The sequence below is a fragment of the Ochotona curzoniae genome, unplaced genomic scaffold, assembly GCF_017591425.1.
Source record: "Ochotona curzoniae isolate NIBS_2020 unplaced genomic scaffold, NIBS_Ocur_1.0 contig_2699, whole genome shotgun sequence".
NCBI lineage: Eukaryota > Metazoa > Chordata > Mammalia > Lagomorpha > Ochotonidae > Ochotona > Ochotona curzoniae.
Window position 1 is genome coordinate 7,177,782 of NW_024465561.1, and position 22,607 is coordinate 7,200,388.

The following is a 22,607-nucleotide window of genomic DNA, read 5'->3' on the forward strand; positions in this document are numbered from 1 at the left end:
GGATGAAGTAGAAATGCAGTGAGCGTGTACACTCAAGCTGCTGATCAAGTGTGAACACCTGTCTTAAGCACTTAGGGAAATTCTCAAAACATTCTTGTTTCCGTTTGCAGGAAACTACCAAAGGATGTTTTCCATCAAGACAAGCAAATAAACCAAGCAAGTGGAAGCTTAGAGAACTAGAAAAAGAAGATTCATCTTAAGAAAGACACCAAGAATCGCAGGATTTGGTGACGATGAACACAGGAGCCTAAGGCACAGGCGGGGTGTGCCAGACAGGTGTGAGGAGGCATCCCGGAGACACCAGTGCAAACACTGGGAGCCCAGTGCAGACAACAGACGGGAATCCAACGCTACACCAGTAAAGAAGTTCACACACTCAAAAAGCAAGAGCAGAGAATCTGCAACTTGAGAGAAGAGACGCTACTCTATTACTCAACAGCTCAAAGCAACTCACGCCTGAGAATCCGGAAGCAGGATGGTGGCACCAACTGGAGGGACACAGTGACTTCCAGAGGAAAGGACGGAGAGCCCGAGTTGTCACCAGCCACAGTGTACTGCGGTAGAGAGCCCCAGCTAGCGATCATAGGTACCCAGCATCAAGCTTTGAGAGCCCCTGTGTGAAGTGAATTTTAGCCTGTAAGGCTTTAATAGGGCTTGGTAATGAAGCCTTGACACTGAAACAATATTATGAAAAATACAGGTATTTAGGCGTTACTGTTGTGGTGCAGTGGGTTAAGCGGCTGACTTTAACACAAGCATCAAATACTGTAGTGTCAGTTTGAATCTCAGCTTCTCTGATTCTTTATGTGTGTGTATATGTATGTATATATAATATACATATCATATAAATACACTATATAAAACTTATAAAAGTATTATATGTATATATAAATATGTAATACATACACACGTTGTATATAATGTAATATATATTAGCATGTCATATAAATTATATAATGTAGTTATATAATATACAATTATATTATAGCCATAATATACAATACAGATAATATGTATAAGTATATATAAATCTACCCATTTTTATCTGGAAGGCCGATTTACATAGAGAAGTAGAGGCAGAAAGAAAAATCGGCCATTTGCTAGTTAACTTCCCAAATAGCTATGACAGCTAAGCTGAGCTGATCTGAAGCCAGGATCCAGGAGCCTCTTTTGGGTCTCTCATATGGGTGCAGGGTCCTAAGGCTTGGGCCATCTTCAACTGCTTTCCCAGGTCATTAGCAGAGAGCCGGACCAGACATGCACAGCCAGGACATGATAGTACCCATATGGGATGCTGGCACTTACATGCAGAGGATAAAGTCATTGAGCCACTGTGCTGCCCTGGCGTCTCTGATCCTATTCATCTTTCTGTTAACGGGCCTGAGAAGGCAGCAGCAGATGGCTCCAACATCCGGGCCCCTGCACCCATGGGGAAGACCTGCATGGGATTAGACTCTGGCGTCAGTCTGGCACAGAATACAAGGTTACAGCCATTTGGGCAATGGCACCAGCAGATAAAAGATGTATTTATTCTCTATCTTTCTCCCCTTCTCCCTGTAGCTCTGCCTTTTAAACAACTCTTCAAAAAAGGAACATACATATTTAGAGAAAATTCCCATCTTAACCAAGTGCAGAAAGCACAAAGCAGGAAAATAGGACAATGTTCAGTGGTAGAAAACTGAAGAACAAAGAACATATTAGAGTAAGTAAGAGACACAGAAAAGACAGACTAACTGAAGGAAGAAAGAAAAAGTGCCATGGAGTCACATCAAGTTTCACAAATGACATACAGGGGCCAACTGTTCACCTCCCCATTCTCCCGCACCTGGACTAGCACCGCAGTCACCCGTGAACGCTCTCCCGCAGCATGCCTGGCCACAGCACCAACACAATCATTGAAATAACATTGAGGAAAGCTGCTACTAACCAAAACGCAGCCGAAACTAATACCGTTCCAAGCAGACCCCCAAGGGCCCTTAACAAAGCTGAGAATGGGCTGGCAAGTACACTGGGAGCTCAATCAAGGCAGGCTCGTCTACTGCAGAAGGGAGAAGCTTCCGGTCCCATGCACGGGCCCTTTGGCCCTGGAACAGATCTGCCACTCTCCCTGCCACTCAGGGTCAAGGATGCCAAATGACAGCCGGGGTACAGTCCCGCTTCCTGGGCTCAACCATAATGTGCAGGTTTCCAATGAGTTATGTGCAAAGGACACAAGCCTTAGGTGAGCGAAATAGAATGGCATGATGGCTGTTACAGGCTGAACAACACCTTCAGTGCCAGGAACAGAGAGAAAAAGGCAACCACCCTCAAAGAGAAGAGGCTGGGCCCGGTGGCGTGGCCTAGCAGCTAAAGCCCCTGCCTTCAACGCGCCAGGATCCAATATGGGTGCTGGTTCTAATCCCAGCAGCTCCACTTCCCATCTAGCTCCCTGGCTGTGGCCTAGGAAAGCAGTCGAGGATGGCCCAAAGCCTTGGGACCCTGCACCCACGTGGGAGACCTGGAGGAAATTCCTGGCTCCTGGCTTTGGATCGGCGCAACACCGGCCACGGCAGTCACTTGAGGAGTGAATCACTGAACGGAAAATCCTCCTTACTGCCTCTACTCTTCTCTCTCTATATATATCTGCCTTTGCAACAAAAATAAATCTTAAAAAAAAAAAAAACAGAAGAGGCTATGTGCCCTTCAAGGTGATCCTCACACAGCAGGCAGCACTGCAGGCAACACGCCAAAGTCCCTGTGTGGCTTTTCTTAACCCTAGTACTATCAGACCTGCGGACATGTGACACCTGCAGGCTGCTCGCGTTTGAGGAAAGGGTGTCTGTTCCAGGCTGCCCTCACCACGAGGCCATATACAGCAGGCACACGGCTCCCTAGGTTTTGGACACAGCCAGTCTCTGATCATTTGCTCTGGTTGAGATCAGCAGGATCACAGGGCATCCTGGGGTTTCCAGGAAGCCCACTGCCCTCCATCCTCTGTCCCTGGCACTGATGGTGATCTTGACCACTCAGTGTTCCCGGGAGTACACAGAAGACTGCCAGAATAACTCATATAATTTAACTATCAGACTCTAAAGGACAGGAGATACAACAGGTAAAAACAGAATACTTCAGAGTTATTTTATCAGGTTATATTTTAAAACGAATGGTAGGGAGACATAAAGCTGGGTGTGTTAACAGCCGCCTCTACATCTCTGGGCTCCAGGGCAGCTTCAGAGTCTGGCCCTGGGATCCTGTGAGGAGCCCCGGCTGAGTCAGAAGCCCCTGCATCCGTGTGGTCTCTGGGAAGCTGGGCCATCAGCTCTCCCTCTCAACCTCCTCTGCACAGAGATGTCCCAGGATGCAGCCACTTCCCAACCATCTTCTCTGTTACCCTGTTAGCTCCAGGACAGCCACTGCTATTGGCTGTTTCTATTTTTTTTTAAGATTTATTTTTTTTTAGTGCAAAGTCAGATATATATAGAGGAGGAGAGACAGAGAGGAAGATCTTGCGTCCGATGATTCACCCCTCAAGTGACCGCAATGGCCAGTGGACTGCGCTGATCCAAAGCCAGGAACCAGGAGATCTTCCAGGTCTCCCACACAGGTGCAGGGTTCCAAGGCTCTGGGCTGTCCTCGACTGCTTTCTCAGGCCACAAGCAGGGAGCTAGATGGGAAGCAGGGCTGCCAGGATTAGAACCAGAGCCCATATTGGATCCTGGCACGTTCAAGGCAAGGACTTTAGCCACTAGGCTACTGTGCTGGGCCCTGTTATTGGTTATTTCAAGTGTAAGCCCATCTATGCTGGCATGGTGGTAATAAAAATGATAATAGTAATAATGATAAGAGAAAGAGGAAGGGGAGAAGCAGCAGGAAGAAATGGAAGACGTCTGTGGCCCAAGCATATAATTAGGTTATTTGTGCTGCCAACAGTTTCTCCAGCAGATGGGAGACTTGTTTAACTTCAGAAAACTGGGAGGTGACAAACATCAACGCAGAGTCAACAGCTCCATCTTTCATGTCCTTCATTTTGTAAAAACCCTTCACCCAACCAGGCAGGGGAGAAAGAATGACAGTCTGGGACAAAGCTTTCAACAGGAAAGTCCAGCCCATGATCAGGAAACTAAACACGCACCTCAGGGCCTGCCAAGCTCGGCTGTGCAGACATTTCTGAAATTAATAATAAAATATACCAGTTCCTCCTTACAGCTTTATTACAATTATTTCAATAGACAATTCAGGTCAAACAAAAGCTCTTACTTCACACAGCCATTCCTCTCATCACACTCCTTCTTCTCAGTCAGTCGACGTGGCTTCTCACTTGGTTTCGGATTTGAAGCACTAGAAATCAAAACACATTGCTAACACACAGTGACAAAAGAAAACTAACTCAGGTCACCCCATCACCCCCGCCCCATGCTCTCTGTGACCCCAGCCCCATCTGACTTCTGAGAACTGCCTGGAACAGAGGAGTCCTGAGTTGATGGGCCTTTCCTGGATCACAGGGTTTACAACTGGCACTCCTGGCAGCTGCCACGGCTCCCTCAACCACTGCCATCTGCTTCTGTAGCCAGCTCGCTGCGCTCACCCTCCTCCTCCTGCTTGACTACTATGGGTTGATGGCTGTGACACACCCTGGAGGCCTGTGTCAAACAGGATGGGGTCTAAGTGTTCAAAACTGCTTTAGCAGCTCAGCGCAGTAGTCTTCCAGCAAGGTGCTGTGTGGCTGCCATGTGCCCATTCTCTCTCTCAGCTGGTAAATCAAGCCTCTAAACTTTAACGTCTCTGCATTTGGTGTGGTCTCTGATCCAACTTGCTTAGCCAATGACTACACAAACATTTTTTGAGGGGGGTGCTTGTCAACGTGGCATAAGCCCACTACAGGCTCTCCTACCCACTACAGCTAGACACTGGGTAATGTCCAGAACCAACGGAAAAGAAGGGAAAAAAAAACCCTGGAGAGTTTCCTGGTTTGTTTCCTTTCTCTCTTTTTGGGGATGACCCAGGGAGCCTCAGCCACGGACAGTGTAGACATCAGAAGCTGGGAGACGCCCCCTCTTGCTTTTGCCTGGTGTGGGGAATCCTCCTCTGCCCACCTGGCGACAAGGCCAGCTCTGATGTCAGAGCTATTGCAGCAATGAAACAGCAGCACAGCCACCTACAACTCAGGGAAAACTTATCCCAGCAGCCTGAGCATGTGGAAGACAAGGCACCCTGGGAACCATCTAATACCAGAACCCAGGCAGTCACTCCCGAGATGCACAGGAAGAGGAAAGGAGACAACTCCCAAAGGAAAATGTGCAATATACCAAATATTCACTGGTCAGGCTCAGCAGCAACATAGAGACAGTGAGTGGAAACCAATTAATTTGCAGATGAATAGAACTATTGATCTGAAGAACCACAAGGGAAGAGTTGTAAACGAGCAGATACTCGGGGACCTTCAGGATGTTACTGAAACTTCCGAAGTTTATTCTGTCACAGTCTCAAAACAAAAGACTGAAGAAGATGAAAAAAAAAAAAAAAAAACCCTGTAGAATAATGGCTGAATATTTCCCACTACGGTTTGAACGCTTTCTCTGCTCTTTCATTCCCAACGCAGTAGCCCTGGGGCTGAGACCTCCCGAGAGATACAAGAACCAACATCACTTCAGAGGGGACTGGGGGAAATCTTCCTTCCACCCAACTGGGGACAACTGGGACAACTGGGCGGGGGAGGGGTGGGGGAGGCAGTGTTCCTTCCCTGCAGGGGATACAGCATTCAAGACGCCACCTTGGAAGACCAGGTCCGAACCGTTAACCTGCAGTGCCACACCCTGGTCCCTCCATATCCTTAAGTACCACATCTGTGCAATCAAGAAACCACACATCAAGAACACTCAGAAAAAAAGTCTGTTTGTGCTGAACATGCACATGTACCTTTCCTTTGTGATTACTCCCCAAACAATAAAGTCGAACACCTATTTGTGAGTAATATTTATGTGTGCTAGGTATCAGAACTCATACGGAGGCGGTTTCGTTCCCAGGGATGTGCCTGGGCTGTAGGGACACACTGTATCATTTTACAGGAGAGATGGATGTTTCATGGAAGCAATCCCCCACACAGATTACACTCAAGGCTCTAGCCAATCACAGTGAACTTTCAAATCATACCTTGCTGCTGGGATATCTGGATCAGCATATATGGTGAGTCCTCTTTTAGTTGGCCAGTATGCTGAAGATTCAAAACACTGTAAACAAACAAAGAATACATGTGACAGCAAGATATATGTGTATGTGTAATTCTGCTTAAACCAAAATCCAACAGGAATCATGCATAACCATGCATAACCATGTAATTTTTACATACACAATGGTATGCAGAGATAAACACCTCAAGAGTTGCATGGTTATAGAATATGGCCTTGTCGCAGCCACTAGAATGAAGAGCAGGAGGCTGGCATCTAAGACCACAGATATTTGTCACAGTACTTACAATGTCAAACAATGATTTTTACCCATCTCATCCAACGTATTGGAGGGCAGTTAGATCTGAAAAACACTTTTTAAAAAAATTTACTTGAAAGGCAGAGTTAGAGATAGAGAGAGAGAAACTGATCTTCCCCTTACTGGTTCACTCTTGAACTAGCTACAACTTCCAGGACTGAACCAGGCCAAAGTCAGGAGCCTGGAACTGCATTTGGAATCCCTATGTGGGCACAAGCAGAAGCCCAAGGACTTGGGCGTCCTTCCACTGCTTTCTCAGGCAGAATGGTAGGGGCTTGAACTGGTGCCCCCAAGCGATGCCAGCACTGAAGGCAGCAGGCTTTCTTTCCTTTTTTTTCTTTCTTTTTAAAGAAGATTTACAGAAAAGGACAGAAGAAAGAGAAATATTCCATCCCTGTCCGCTGATTCACTCCCCAAGTGACCATAATGGCTGGAGCTGAGCTGATCTAAAGTCAGGAGCCAGAAGCTTCCTCCAGGTCTCCCATGTGGGTGTATGGAGCAAGGACCTGCGTCATCCTCTGCTGCTTTCCAAGCCGTAAGGAGAGAAGTGGATGGGAAGTAGTAGAGCCGGGACTAGAACCGGAACCAATGCAGGAGGATCACACTGGCAGGAGGAAGATTAGCCTGTTGAACCACTTCACCATTCCCCTGATGGCAAGGGCTTAACTAGCTGAGCCCCAATGTTCATCCTGAGATAAACTATTGAGAGTGTCCCAAATCGCAGGGTTTCATGGCCTTGCTAAAATAAGAACACCTAATTTTACAGCGAGGTCACTAGTCACCATCAGTAAGAACTTGGTAGAAGGGGAGCGGAGCTCTTTCAGAAGACACAAACATGCATACTGTACTGTCCACAAACACAACCACCAGAGTCAAGGATTTACAGAAGGAAACCATGCTCTGGGTTCCTAACATATCTTTAAGATTATTATTAACATTTTGTAAACTGTGCATAAAACGAGCATTTTAAAAACACAACCTTATTTACATCTTTCAAACAGATGTACTGCTGTTTCTTTTCAGATTGATTTACTGGTGAGTCTCCCGTGGAATCCATGTTACACTTCCCAGTTTTATCTGAGAAAGAAAAACAGTGATTAAAAAAAGGCTATTTTATAAGATGTTATTAATTGATAGGAAGTAGTATATGAAAGGTATTCAAGGAAAACACCAGTATGAAATCTTAACACACGAAATTATTACAAAATAGGGCTTATACTAAATTCAAAAGTCTTATTTCAACATTGTTAAGAAAAAGATTCTAAAAATAAAATTTAATTAAAATGAAACACATTTTCCCAATTTGAAAAAAGATCTTTTCCAAAGAAGGCCGCAGTTATAGCTTACAACACCCATGCTCTTCTTACAATGTGACTTCCGACAGTGCGATGGGATCTGTGACTCTACAGCGACATGACAGAAAGGCCTGCTCTCCTGGAGGCTCGCGGCTGAAGCCCGGCCCCCGTGCTGCTGAAGCCCAAGCAACCACAAGCACTGGCTGCCACAGGCCAGATGGTAGCCTCTATTGGGGGCTGTTCCCAACCAAACCAGCACCAATTGCTAGAAGGTGACTGTGTGATCTTCAGACGGATCCAAGTGTTTGGTTGCCAAGCAGCCTTTAAGCATTTCTACCTGAGGCCTGAGACACTGGGAATTAATGCCAAACCCTCCTTGGGGGCCCCTCTGTGTTCCTGACCACAGAATCCAGAAGCATTATAAAATGGGGAGATACACTGTAACTGGAATACACAACTGTGAAGTCAGTTTCAGCCAAGTTCAGGGTCACAACCATGCATGTCACTTCTTTGTGGGGGGCAGAGAACAACATCATTCTGCACTCAGGTCTACTCCTCTGAAGTACTGTGCAGGCCAAACATGTCTAACGTGCAGCCTGGGGTCAGGAATTACACTACCTGTTCAGAAAGCTGCATTTCCTCCAGTGAAAATACAAACTCCAAACTAGAGATAGAATAGACACAGCACTTGAAATCCACAAAGAAAAAATATCCAAACAAGATGAGCCCTCAAACAAAAGTCACAAAGTAACCCAATGCTATGACAGATGATAATGAGTAAAGAGTTGGGGGGAAGAGTCATGCCTGAGATACAGCAGAAGTCTGATAAGGACTTTTGATTTAAAAATCCACACATTTAAAACAAGAGATAAAATAATAAATAATAATTACAGAACAAAGCAGTTGGAAATAAAAAGGCAATCAAACAAAAAAGAATTAAAAAATAATTAAATAGGAAAAAAGGGGGGGTGGGCATCCAGCCTGGCAGCTAAGACGCCACTGCCAGTAGCCGGCATCCCCTATGCCAGTTTGATTCGCAGCCTCTCTGCTTCTGAAGCAGTTCTATGCCTGTGCACCTAGGAAAGCAGCTGAAGATGGCCCAAGTACTGGGGCCCTTGCCAACCCTATGGGAACAATGGATGCACTTCTGAGCTCCTGGATTTGGGCTGGCCCAGGCCTGGCTCCTCAGAGACCAGAGGATAAAGATGTCACTTGCTTTCTTATCCTCTCTCTCTCTGTAACTGTGCCTTTCAAATAAATATTTTTTTTAAATGTTAACATCTAATGATACCCAAATAGGGACAGATCTAGCGAATGTGTGTATAGACAGACATATACATCAACTCCTAACCTTTGATACACAGACAAAAGATAAGAGATATAAATGTGTTCACAAGTATTACACACAAGTAAAACCATACACATCCCTGGTTCTGTCTGCTCAAAGTGCCTCAGAGCAGCAGTACCCAAATCACCACATCCGGCTCCCTGGATCTGGTCCAGTACAGAGCCAAGGCAACTTGCAGGAACTGTTGATTTCTGGGTTACAGACAGGAATCCTCGCTAACACGTTCATAAATACCTAAGTAAATACAAAGAAGAGGCAGCTGCAAGGTTTCACAGCAACTGCCTACAAAACACTCAAAAAGGGAAACAGCACAGCTTCCAGTGGAAAAGCCGGGGGCTCCACCTCCACCAGGCCACACAGTTAACTCCATCAAGAATGCATCATTGTGCAACTCATGTCACTTGAAGGGCAGGAAGAACAAGGCGTGGCTTCTGAAGAATCTGCATAAAGCAACACTGATGACATCATACTTGGTAAATGGGTCTGTAAACTTAAAGTGTCAAGGTCACAAGCTAAGGAAAGACCAAGAACGTTCCAGATTGAATGGAAACACAGCAGATGACGCTTGAGTGAATCCTTTTGCTATTGAGGAACTGGTTACAAGATAGTCAAATCTGAGTACTGTCTGAGGGTACAGGGTCCCTGTGCAGGGCTGGGTTATGGGGTTACCATGGAGGCCAGGCTTGCAGGGTCACCATGGAGACCAGGCTTGCAGGGTCACCATGCAGGGCTGGGTTATGGGGTCACCATGGAGGCCAGGCGTGCAGGGTCACCATGCAGGGCTGGGTTATGGGGTCACCATGGAGGCCAGGCTTGCAGGGTCACCATGGAGACCAGGTTTGCAGGGTCACCATGCAGGGCTGGGTTATGGGGTCACCATGGAGGCCAGGCGTGCAGGGTCACCATGCAGGGCTGGGTTATGGGGTCACCATGGAGGCCAGGCTTGCAGGATCACCATGGAGGCCAGGCGTGCAGGGTCACCATGCAGGGCTGGTTCGCAGTCACTGTGCAGGGCTAGGAGCACTTCAGTTTTTTTGTTTTTAAATACAACACAAATAAATGCTAAGGGACAACATTTAACAGGACGCAGGCTAGTTAAGAACTAGACAAATGAAAAAGTGTCTAGTAGACGTGATGGAATGGTTCTACGGTAAATCCCAGTGAGCCTCCTAGATCTCAGCAAGCAATACTCACTCGTTACACATCTCTGACTCAGAAAACAACACTTGGGACTTCTAAGGGAAATGAACACGCACCCTCTATAACTGACCTACCTGGCTGGTGGGTGCCATCCCCGCCCCTCTGAGGAAGTGGATGAACACTGACCACAGCTGCTAAGACATGGCAACTCAGACATTGCAGATTGTTCCCCACACAAAGTACCTTAGCATTTCCTGTTAGTAAGGTACCAACTTAAGACTGATGTCCTCAAAAATGGTCTACCTGGGAACACACTGGCTCCCAGTTCAGCTTAAGAATGCAGAGGCTGGTGACATTGATTTCAGTGTTAGAGTGGCCCCTGTCGCACACAATGCAACTGTTTATCATGTGGTCCAGGTGCTCCCATGTTATCACATTCTAATTTCCTGAGTAAGCTATTACATCACCCTGCCGGATGACTTCCTTTAGCTTCGCCACCCTGAACCTATTCAGGCAGGCACAGGAGGGGTTGATTTCTGGGATGCAGACAATCATTTCAAGGTCTTGAGAGCAGCCCAGCGGCCCCACCTCTTCCCCCTCACCAGAGCCACACACCACCATTCGACTCCCACCAAACATCACATCTGTGTTCCTCTTCACGCCGTGTAGCATGGATTCTTGGCAGCAGGACAAGTTATCACATTTCTGTTAGGAAACAGAATCGTTGACATTCATGGCTGGAACGCAGCACTTCCCAGCCTTGGAGAGCTGACACAGCCAGTGAGTACCAGTCAGGCTCTCCCCACAATGCCTCGGATCTTCTTAAACACGCTTGTATACTTCTTATAAACCCAGTGGGTTACGTTTCCTTCATCATTTAGGATCTTGTTGGCCTGCCACCCATCTATGTTCCCGCAGCCATCAATACACCACTAGAAGTCATCTTCCACCTCGCCCTTCCAAGCAGACCCTACGACTCCAACCTCCAACAGGGCGGCAGCCACCTCATTCTGAGTTGAGTAGAAGTCACAAGCTGACTAGTGGCACTGGACCCCAGGGCACAGGATGTTTCCATCCACACTGCTGTCTGGGATGTGATGTGCATACAGCCCAGTACTTCAGCACCAGCTAAGGACTTCTCCCCAGGCACAGCTTCTGAGTGATATCAAAGCAGGCCCGTCTTCCTCTGCAGTCCCTATCTCTCAACATCCAAATTCCACTTGCTTGATGTTCTTCACAAGAAAGTTGCTGCTGCCCTTAGAGTTGGTCTGCTGTTTACTCCCCCAAGGTTAGGGAGGATCTCATCATCATAGCTGTCCACGTAGGGTGCAGGTGAGCTGCACGTAGCTGTCAGTGGAGGGCTGTGAGATGGAGCGAGACAGAGACCTTCAGCCCGTCTTGGTAAAGAACTTGAACTCATTGACAAACTGGATTTGCTTCTTGGGTGCCTTGGTGACCATGGCCATGAATGAGTACTTCTCAGCGTCCTTGAGCTCCTTGGCCTGCTTCAGCTCCTCCCTGACCGCCAGGGCTGCCGCAGCGCACTAGCACAGACATCTCCCAGGCAGCTGCCCAGCCGTCCCCACTTCCTGTACTCGCGCCTGCCCGCATGCGGGAGACCCTCCAACAAGTGCTCACCCACCCCTCCTGCCCGGCCCCAAGCCGAGCCGCACGGGCTGCTGAGGTGCTGTGGTGGGCACCTCCTCGGCTCAGCAGCCCGCAAACCTGCAGAGTGATGGCGGCCACAGCAGGACGCAACAACACAAGCACCAGCGTGGAGCTCCCAACCGCACCTCCACCGCACACAAACGTCCCTGTTAAGTCTAACCCGCCACCCTCAAGTGCCGGCATCCCATATGTCCTGGCTGTTCCACTTCCAATCCAGCTCCCTGCTTATGGCCTGGGAAGGCAGCAGAAGCTGACTCACATCCTCGGGTCCCTGCATCTGGGTGTGAGACACAGGAAGAAGCTCCTGGCTCTCAGTTTCAGACCAGTCCAGCTCTGGCCCCATTTGGTGAGTGAACCAGCAAGTGAATGATCTTTCTCTTTGACTCGCCTTCTCTTTGTAACTGTCTTTTCAATAAAAACAAATCTAATAGCACTCCAGTTCTGATGACTGCTGTGAACATTTGGACAGTGTCCCTATCTCATGGCAATACACTCAGATATTAGGGAACAACAGACCTCACAGCAGCAACTTACTACTGAGTGGTGTGTGTGTGTGTGTGCATGTGTGCATGCATGCGCTGGGGACCATTATAGAGTAATCTTACTGAGAAGACGGATGTACAGTGCAAAGAAGCAGCTAACTATACCACAAAGGGCTGAGGAGCAAGTAACTGGACAGGAGCTTACATGCCACACAATTTAACACAGTCTAAAACTGACAAGCCTGAAACAGTAATTACATACACACACACACACACACACACACACACTTATGTAATTATTGTTAACATTCAGAGCTAGGTATCAAACTAAAGAGCTTTAAAATAGAGTTATCTATGGGAAACAGCTGAGGATGAGACAAGAATGAACAGGAGAAAATCACTATTACAGACAGCCCTTCTGTGCTAGTCATTGAACCAGCTATTAGCAAAACATTACTCTTTGGTTTAACAATATATAAGGCAGAGCAGGCATTTGGCCTAGTAGTTGAGTGGCCGGGTTCAATATCTGACTTAGGCTCCTGACACCAGGTTCCTGTTAATGTGCACCCTGGGAGGCAGCTGTGATGCTTACGTAATTAGGTTCCTACCACACATATGGGAACCAAGACTGAGTTCCTAGCTTCCAACTTTACATCGCAATCTGGCCCTTGGCTCTTATAGGAAACAGATTTCACCCACGGCTAACACCCTGGTTCATCAAATATCTACAAAACATTAAGCTTAAAATTGGGAATCCTTTTCTGTGTTTTCTTCACGGCCTACATGTCATTGTTTAAAGTAAAACTCACTCACAGACGCCTTTGTACACTGAGAACACATGCTAACCACTGGCCTAGGTCAGGCTGAAATCAACCCACACCACACACAAACAAGCCTGCTTGTTCCCTGTTATGGTAAAACCTCTGTCTGGGCCAGTTACCACCAATGGTGTCTACATCATGGCTGATTCCATTTCGAATGATATAGAAACCTACAAACCTCTAATCAGCCTTCACAATCTGTAGATTACCAGCCAAACTAATAGAACACACCCAGTATTATGGCAGTTGGCTACAGGTCACTAGTAACATCCTTGCACCAACCACGTATGCTGTAGAGACTGTGCCAGCAAATGGAAACCATGCAAATCTGGTTGAAAGGATGCATTTAACTTCAAGACACAAAGGAAACATTAAATTACATGGCCTGCTCTTGTCTGTGCTCTGATGTGCTCCTGAGTAGACACAGGAATCTGAGTGGCCATAACCAACACTTCTCAAACCTTATGTACAGGGTCATTCCAATGGTGTCAGGGTAGTAGGGCACCGTATTGTTGTGATATAGCCAATAAAGTCACTGCCTGTGACTCTGGCAGAGCAAATGTATGTTGGCTCCAGGCATGGCTGCTCTGCTTTCAATGCAGCTCCCTGAAAAATGCACCTGGGAAATGAGCAGCAAATGTACCAAATGTTTGGGCCCTGTACCTACGTGGAAGACTTGTCAGAATCTCCTGGGTCCTGGCTTCAGCCTGGCCCAGCTCTGGCCACTGAGGTCATTTGGGGAGTGAACCAGGAGATCAAATACCCGCCCCTCTCTGTTAACATTTCAAATAAATAAATAAAATTTTAAAAATAAACTGTCTATGGCACAAGCGTTGCAGCACAGTGAACTAAGCTGGTACTTCCAATACTGACAAACCGTGCCACAGTGACAGTTCAAGTACCAGCTGCCCTTCTCCCAATCCAGCTCTCTGTTACTGTGCCCAGGGAAGGCAGCGAAGGATGGTCTATGTGCTTGGGGCCTGTCATCCATGTGGGAGACTCAAATGGAGCTCCAGGCTTCTGGCTTCAGCCTGGACCAGGTCTGGTTGTTGCAGCCATTATCTAATGGTCAAACAGCTGATGGAAGATCATGCTCTCTGCTTTTCCCTCTCTCTCACTCTTCCTTTCAAATAAATATTTAAAAATAAATAATATAAATGCCTAAAATTGGGGCCAGTGGTGTGGCACAGAGGGTTAAGCGGCTACTCGTTACACAGACTGCCAATTCAAGTCTCAGTTACTCCTCTTCCTATCTAGCTTCCCAAGATACACTTGAGAGGGTAGCGAAAAATGGCTCGAATACTTGGGTCCTGCCACCCCACGTGGTCTCCCACATTGGAGACCCTGATGGAGTTCCAGGCTCCTGGCTTTGGCCTGGCCCAGCATTGCCCCTTTTGACCATTTGGGGAGTGAATCAGCAGCTAAAAGATTTCCCTATTTCTGATTCCATATTTCATAAGCATGGGAAAAATTCCATATTCAGAAATATTTCGAATAAATATTTTTAAATGCATCTAAAACTTTTATTCAACAACTTATTTTGTTAACAGCTTTATGCTATAGACATTTGGACTTCTGAAAGCTCAGGATGCAAAAATAAGAATTATTTCTTCCTGGTCTCACATAAACACACAGTAACAGGTTTAAAACCTCAACATCTGTAGCAGATTCATCAGGATTAAACTTTAAGCATTAAACAGAGTACAAGTCTGTCTCCATGTGGGGCAAGGTTTCCATAACCAATATAGCAAGATCATAAAGCAATTTAAGATACATTTTGGTAAGAATCCACTCACTTTCTGGTCCTTGGAAACTTTTTCCTTGCAAAAGCATTGGCCAAAGCGTAAGTGCTGGGTTGAGTTTACTGGAGAAAGGTGCAGACTTCACGTTGAATTGAGGTTCCTCTGCAGAATCCAAGTTCCTACTCTCCTTGGGTGATGCATAACATGCAAAGTTCTTTGCAACCAGGTCGTCGTTAACGCAAACCTGCAGGATGTGACATATTTCACAGATGGTAAGATAAATACTGTCACGTGACTGAAGAAAGCATTTCAGACTTAAGCACAAATTATTATCTTCAGCAAAATGATTTTATAGAGCCTAATTTGGTGGAAGCAGATCTCAGGATTCCTGCTGTGGTGATGATAAACTAACTACTTCTCCCCAACGCTCTGCCAATGAAGCAGCAATGATCTGCACGGAATACAATCCTCACAAAGGCACTGGGGTGCTATCCCCACCCAGCCAGGACAAAGCACTCACAGTAAAGGAAGGCTGACAAATAGTATCTCATCAGAAACTCAACACACACAGAGAACATGGATCTTTCTAAATCTCAATGAAAAAAAACCCTCCCAATTACATATGGGCAAAAATGAGCTACCGAAGAAGACACAGGATGGTAGGTAAGCATACGAATACATCACTTGCTTTTTAGGCAAACACAATTTAAACCTCTGAGAATCACTATGACACTTTGATCAGAATGAGCATAGAGAGGGGCAGTCACAGTGGCATCCCCAGCATCCCATCTAGGTAACAGTTAAAGTCTTAGCTCCTGTTTCCAAACCAGTCCCTTGATAAGTTCCCCCGGAAGGCAGCAAAGGACAGTCCAAGAGCTCTGATCCCTGCCAGCCCCATGGGAGATCTGGAAAAGATTCCAGACTCCTGGCTTCAGCCTGGCCCAGTCTTGGATGCTGTGGCCTTCTGGGGAATCAATCAATGGAAGCTTGCATTCATTCCGTCCCCTGTTTCTCTTAAATAAATTAATAGAGAAGTAAATAGATCTTTAAAACAAAAACAATGCAAAGAAATTGGAATCCTATACACTGCTGACGGGAATTAAAATGATCAACTTTGGAAAACAGGTTGGCAGTTTATTATAATTTCCAGCATTATCCAGAACTAACCCTAAATAGCATTCTAGGTATTTACCTAAGAACAATGAAAACACAGGTTAACTGAAGACTTGTACATGAATATTGGTAACAGCCCAACTGGCCCCAACTAAAGGGTGCAGCAATAAACAGATGGAGAAATACACTGTATCACATCCCTACAGCACAGGACTTGATGAGGTGCCGAGCTGACCACTGACAGGTGCAACAAGCACTTTGCTGAAGGAAAGATGCCAGGCCAAAAAAACACAACACCCTTTACGAGCCTGAGGAGGATTATTGGCCCTAATCCTCTTTCTCTGGCAATTATGACCTCATGTGTCCATTTTAAACCCTCCCTCAGCTAAACAAGGACCTCTCAGCCTTCAGTCAGCGCAAATCTTCTCAGCACACCAATCCAGGCAGTGAGAAAGAAATTTATTTTTTTATATAACCCTGAATGAAGAGGTCAAAAGAGGCTTTTAGGAATAAAGACGTCTTACAAGGCTGGCCCTTATGACCAACAATTAAGTGGTGGTTTTGTTTTTTTTTTTTTACTGAACTGTGACATAAGCAATGAAAAAAATCATAGGTAAAATCAACCAGAATGTAGAAAATGCAAAACTCAGGCCCGGCGGCATGGCCTAGCAGCTAAAGTCCTCGCCTTGAATGCGCCGGGATCCCATATGGGTGCCAGTTCTAGTCCCGGCAGCCCCACTTCCCATCCAGCTCCCTGCTTGTGGCCTGGGAAAGCCCAAAGCTTTGGGACCCTGCACCCGCGTGGGAGACCTGGAAGACGTTCCTGGTTCCTGGCTTCGGATCAGCCCAGCTCTGGCCATTGCGGCCACCTGGGGAGTGAATCATCAGATGGAAGATCTTCCTCTCTCTTTCCTCCTCTCTGTATATCTGACTTTGTAATAAAAAATGTATATCTGACTTTGTAATAAAAAAAACAAAAACTCAAAACTCAAAATGAACAGAAAGAAAAAACAGTGATGCAAATTAACTTTTACAATAATATTTTGTCTGTATATGGTAGGCTGAAGACAAATCTCTTTCTTATAGCAATGTTTACATTTCTGAAAAAAATTTCATGTGACTCAGGTAAGCATACTGTGACAAATTAGAAAATATTTCTCGCTGTAGGAGTGAAGTGTCAGGAACAAGGATAGGTACGTGGCACAGTGAACTAAGCCACAATCTGCAGATGTCACCACCCCGTACTAGAGACCTGGTTCAAGTCCCAACTGTTCTGTTTCCAATCTGGCTCCTTGCTAATGGGCCCTCGCGATGGCCCTAGTGCTTGAGCCACTTTCACCCTGGTAGGAGGGTGAGATAAAGTTCCTAGCTTCTGACTTCAGTGTGGCCATAGTGGTCATGTGGGGAGCAAGCCAGCAGATGGAAGATCTTTCGATCTCTCCCTCTATCCCTGTCACTGCATTTCAAACAAATGAAGTAAATATTAGTAAAAAGAATAGAGAAAGGGGAGGGTCAGAATGAACCCCATGGTTACTAGACTGAAATCAGAAGGATCACGGTCCTTAACACAGGTGTGGATGAACAGAGCAGGAAGAAAGATTAAGCATGTGTGTAGATTAAGCATGTGGGTATGTCTGTGTGTGTGTACTCGTGTTCCTGTTTCTGCTGAGGATGGACCGTCAATGACATCCCAGGAGGAGTAGGCACACCTGATGCCCTTGTCTCAGTACCTAAATATCGCGTTTTAACTAAAGACACAAGAGCTTCTTGAAGAAGTGGCTGATTACAGGGCTGAGTCTAGAAAATGACAAAATGGTCCTGGGGCATTTTGTGGCACCAGGAAGCAAACAGTGAGGGGTCACGCTGAAGGAAGACGTAAGTCACTTTAAAGAATCTCACACGGGCCCAGCCTGAGATAATTGAGTGGGACAGTAATAAGAATTTGGGGAGATTATCTCCCTCAAAACAAAACAAATAAACCAAAGGGCATATTAATGGAAACTGCTGATTAACTTCATAAGTGGGGAAGAAGGGATAGTTTTTTAAAATATACAATTGTAATTAAAAATGTAAGGGCAAGCCTTTGGTGCAGTGGCTAACCAATGCATTGCTTGGGAGGCCTATACCTCATGTCAAAATGCTAGGTTTGAATCCCAGCTCTGCTTGCCATTCAGCTTCCAGCTAACACAGACCTCGGGAGGCACCCAATGATGGCTCAAGTGTCTGATTCCCATTCACCCACACAAGAGACCGAGATCGAGTTCCTGGCACCTGGCGCCTGGCTTCGGCCTGGTCCGGGCTTGGCCAATGCCAGCATTTCACAAGTGAACCAGCATACTGAAGACCTCAGCCTCTCTGCCCTTTTAAACAAAAAGTTTTCAAACTGCAGAGGGAATGATGGAAAACGTAAATCCCACAGCAGCAAGACTGAGTGACAGGCATCTGCTTAGCTTCTCCATGGGAGACACTAGTTTCAAAAGGAAAAACGGCAGTTCTTTACAAGGGAAAACCTGGCAAGCATCACATTACCCAGGTGACCAACATGAAGGCCACTAGTGACCAAAGCCACAAACAGCTGCAGCTCCTGCAGGTGAGGAACTGAGAAGCTCACGGTCACCATCACTGCTATACCACTGCCAACTCACACACAGCTCCCTCTGACCAGGTGAAGAATGCTCTGACGGCTGCCCAGTACTCCTCGCAAGTGTCAGGGTCATGAGGGCAGAAGGCAGATGGAAGGGCTCTCCCGGAACCATAGGAGACCAACTAGAGAGGACAATCAGAGACATGCAGGACTCTGGGTCAGAGAACAAAATTAGTGGGGAGACCGCAACATTCAATTACGGCCAATGGACTCTTCAATGATATTTACCCATGATATTCTCATTGTAATGACCACAGTCCAGCTCCGTACAAGGCTAACATGAAGAAAACCAGGTACAGCAGCAACAAAAATCTCCACACCATTTTTTTTTTCACTGCTCCTCTGAAAGTTTAAAATCATATCAAAGTTTTTAAAAATTCAGTTAATGAGGCAGGCACCCCTGTCAGCTCCAGGACGCCCAGAACTTGTCACACCTCCCAGGTGCAGAGCTGGGCTACACAGCAGCAGATCTGCAGGTGGCTCACATGTGCTGTCCGTGTTCTCTGCACTTACGTGGCCACAAAGCACACACGGTGAGCAAACCCCAGAGCAGGGAAAGGCAGTGAATCAACACCACAACAAAGAATTTTTGCCCATCACTAAATAAAATGAAGTCACTTTTTAAAGTAATCGAAACAAACTACACAGTCCTGGCTAACTTCGGACTTAAAACACTGAAAGATTAAGATTGCGACGCTGCATGAATTACACTGCTTTCCATGCTAGTTAGTCATTGTTTTACTAAAAGCAAAATTTTAAATAGTTTAAAATATGACTTACTTTTTCATTTTTTATAGTTACGTAAAGGTAAACCTCAAAAGTATCTTCTTCCACAGCACACAGTTTGGCTTCCACCTGGGTGGTTGCTAGACGGCACAAAGGAAAACCCAAATCAGCTGCGAACACTGCGGTCCTTCCCACCTGCTATCTTCTGCCAACCACGGAAGAGCATCCAGCCCCAAAACGGCCACAGCCTTCGCCTGTGCGCTGAGTCACGAGCCCTCTGTCTCGCCTGCAGCATCCTCCCGCCACCCGACAAAGGCCTCCTCTCCAGGGTACTTCCTGGCTCTCCAAACGGCCGTCCATTCATTTTCCAGAAGCCCCAGAGGACCCCCAAGGTCCAAATCCCAAATCTAGTGACCCTTCTAATCTACTCCTTCCCAAGTTCAAGGCCTGTGGCTTTCCCTTTCTCCAATGAGGGTAGCCCCGGATAGGGCAGGACCCAATGACATGCCAGACAGCCCCACAGGCATTACACACCCCCTAACTCTTCTGGACAGCCTTAAGAGACAGGCACAGTCAATCACCAGACCCCTGACTACAAGAGTTTAGAAGAGACACCACAAAAACAGACTATGTTATAGCCCCTGACATGAAAAAGACAGCCCATTACACAGGCTGTCAAACTGTTTATTAGCTAACAAACATCAACTTAGTACAGTCTTGCTCACTGAAAATATCAAGGCTTTTCCACAATTGCTGTCCCAATGAAATCCACAGCTATTTGCCTGCAGCACTGCAGCTTTTCCGCAGACTAAGGGGCAGACATTATTACCACGCAGGTCTTCCTCCACACAAAACCCCTTCCTCACTTTGGCTGTCAATTACTGATGCCCACATTCACCTGCCAGGCTGCAGGTGTGCCCAAGCACTGCTTCAGGTGTCTGAAGCAGCCCCAGGTGAACCAGGAAAACCTCTGAGGAGGGTCACACATGGCCAATCCTGTCCTAGCAGAGGCTGCCAAGATACACACCAGCTTACCTTTCAGAATATTCTGGAAGTACTGGATAGCAGCACTGTCCCACTTCTTGGCAGGTCTGAAACAGTGAACGGGCAACTTCATTAGATAAAAACCCAAGACTAGTATACTAACATCACTTCTATCCACTGGTTATTCTCCACGGCCTGGGCCATGATGAGGCCAGGAGCCAGGAGCCCCATTCAGGGCCCTCCCCAGCATGGCAGGGACTCAAACATCTGATCCACCATCTGCTGTGTCCCAGGTGCCTCAGCAGAAAGCTGAACTGGGAGTGGAGCAGCCAGGACTCAAACCAAACACTCCAGTGTGAGAACACAGGATCCTAAGCCCTGATTAACCTACTGTGTCATGCTCAAATGAAGAAAAGTAGAGAAAACACTCAGCCCGTGGAGGGACAGAACCTATGTTCAAAAGTACTAGCTGTTTCCACCTTTCCCATGAAAGACATCGTGTTCATTACTTCTAGACAATTACAGGGTCTGGTGTTGTGGCACAGTGGGTAGAACCACTACCTACAAAGCTGGCACCCCACTGGGGACCAGTTCATGTCCTAAGCTGCTCCATTTCCATCTCAGCTCCCCGCTGTTCACTGGGAAGAGCAGCAGAGAATGACACGCGTTCTTGGGCCTCTGCCACCCCACTCAGAGATGTGGTTGAAGATCCTGGCTTTGGGGTGACCCATCCTTAGTCACTGAGGCCATCTGGAGGGAAGATCTCTGTCTCTCCTCCCCTCTCTACATAACTCTGAGATAAATAAATCTTTAAAAAGTTACAAAGGGTTTATAAAAGGATGCAGCAAAACATAGTAGTTCTGAAAATGCCTGTACTTTTCTTAACAAAATGCAGTAGATTCCTAACAAGTGCAAACAACTGCAGAGAAAAACCAATCTAAAATATGAACAGATAAATCTCTCTCTCTCTCCATAAACACACACTAACACACACACATGTAAGCATACACCTAAAACCCAAGTTTGCAAGTTAGAAAAACACAAGTTGAAAAGGACCACTGCAGACAAGCAGAGATTCAAAAGCCTATCAGTGATGCTGAATGGGAAAAGATATCCCAATGACAGTAAAAACTGAGTCTTTTTTGCTAGTCTGACAAACTATCACAAATCATAATACACATAATTAAAACTATTCCTGATAATAGTGAGTGCAAATAAAGTGGTGAAACCTGGTGGTGTGGCACAGTGAAAGCTGCCACCTGGGATACTGGCACCCCCATAGACAGTGGTTCAAGTCCCAGCTCCTCCACTCCCAATCTAGTTACTGCTGCTGATAATCCTAGCCGCCTGCTATAGATGAGGGAGACCTGGATGGAGTTCCAGGCTCCTGGCTTTGGCCTGAGTCAATCTCAACAATCACAGCTTCTGACTGTCACAGTCATCTGAGTAAACCAACAAATGGAAAATCGTTGTGTTTCTCCCTCCCGCAATTCTTCCAAATAAAGCTAAATCATAAAAACAAGGAGAAGCAACCTGAGAGGACCCAATGTCCTTATTTAAAAAACAAAACAAAACTTACTCTTAAGTCCTTCACCAAGGGGCAGGCTGGGGTTGGACAAGGTCTACCCCAGGATGCAAAAGGCCTCCTTAATTCTGGGAAGAGAGCCCTGCAACAAGGGAGTGAGAAGTCCAGGGACAGAGCTGGGCATCACAGGCTGGTGCCCAAACCACCCCTCGATGGCCTGCAGCTGGCTGTTCCAGGACTTAGCAGAGGAGCTTCTCTGTCTGATCTTGGCCTCCCAAGGACACAGTGTGTAAGCATGGAATGGGCTGGCTGGAGGGCAGGCTATCTGGACAGCAGTCTGGTGGGGCACACTGAGCCAAGCAGAGACAGCTGGCTGATTAGAACAACTCTGAGGCTAGCTCCAGGAGAGATGCATTCACCCTGCAAGAGAACTGTGGTGATGAAGATGGTGGGGAGAGGAGAACAGGGTCTCCAAAGAAACCATAGGGCACCCACAAAAGAGGCAGCTTCTAAGTTCAGGAAGCACAATACAGCATTGCCAGGCTGTGCAAATGGAGTCTTCACTGACTGCTCCCACTGGCCTCTTGTATCACTGACACCACGCTCCAGGAGAAAGACCCAGAGGAGCTGCAGGTGGGAGGTGGCTGCCCACACAAC

At 46.7% G+C, this 22,607-nt stretch overlaps 1 protein-coding gene and 1 pseudogene across 1 annotated transcript in view; both read right to left on the reverse strand.

The window, feature by feature from the left end:
* Positions 1-22,607, reverse strand: part of TDRD12 (tudor domain containing 12) — a 68,154-nt gene that overhangs the window by 37,451 nt on the left and 8,096 nt on the right. The window contains 8 exon segments of the mRNA XM_040976558.1: positions 4,237-4,317; positions 6,130-6,206; positions 7,442-7,539; positions 13,448-13,496; positions 13,498-13,544; positions 15,013-15,202; positions 19,496-19,581; positions 20,477-20,532. Of these exon segments, the coding sequence (XP_040832492.1) occupies positions 4,237-4,317; positions 6,130-6,206; positions 7,442-7,539; positions 13,448-13,496; positions 13,498-13,544; positions 15,013-15,202; positions 19,496-19,581; positions 20,477-20,532 (684 nt within the window).
* Positions 10,534-12,190, reverse strand: LOC121153755 (annotated as a pseudogene).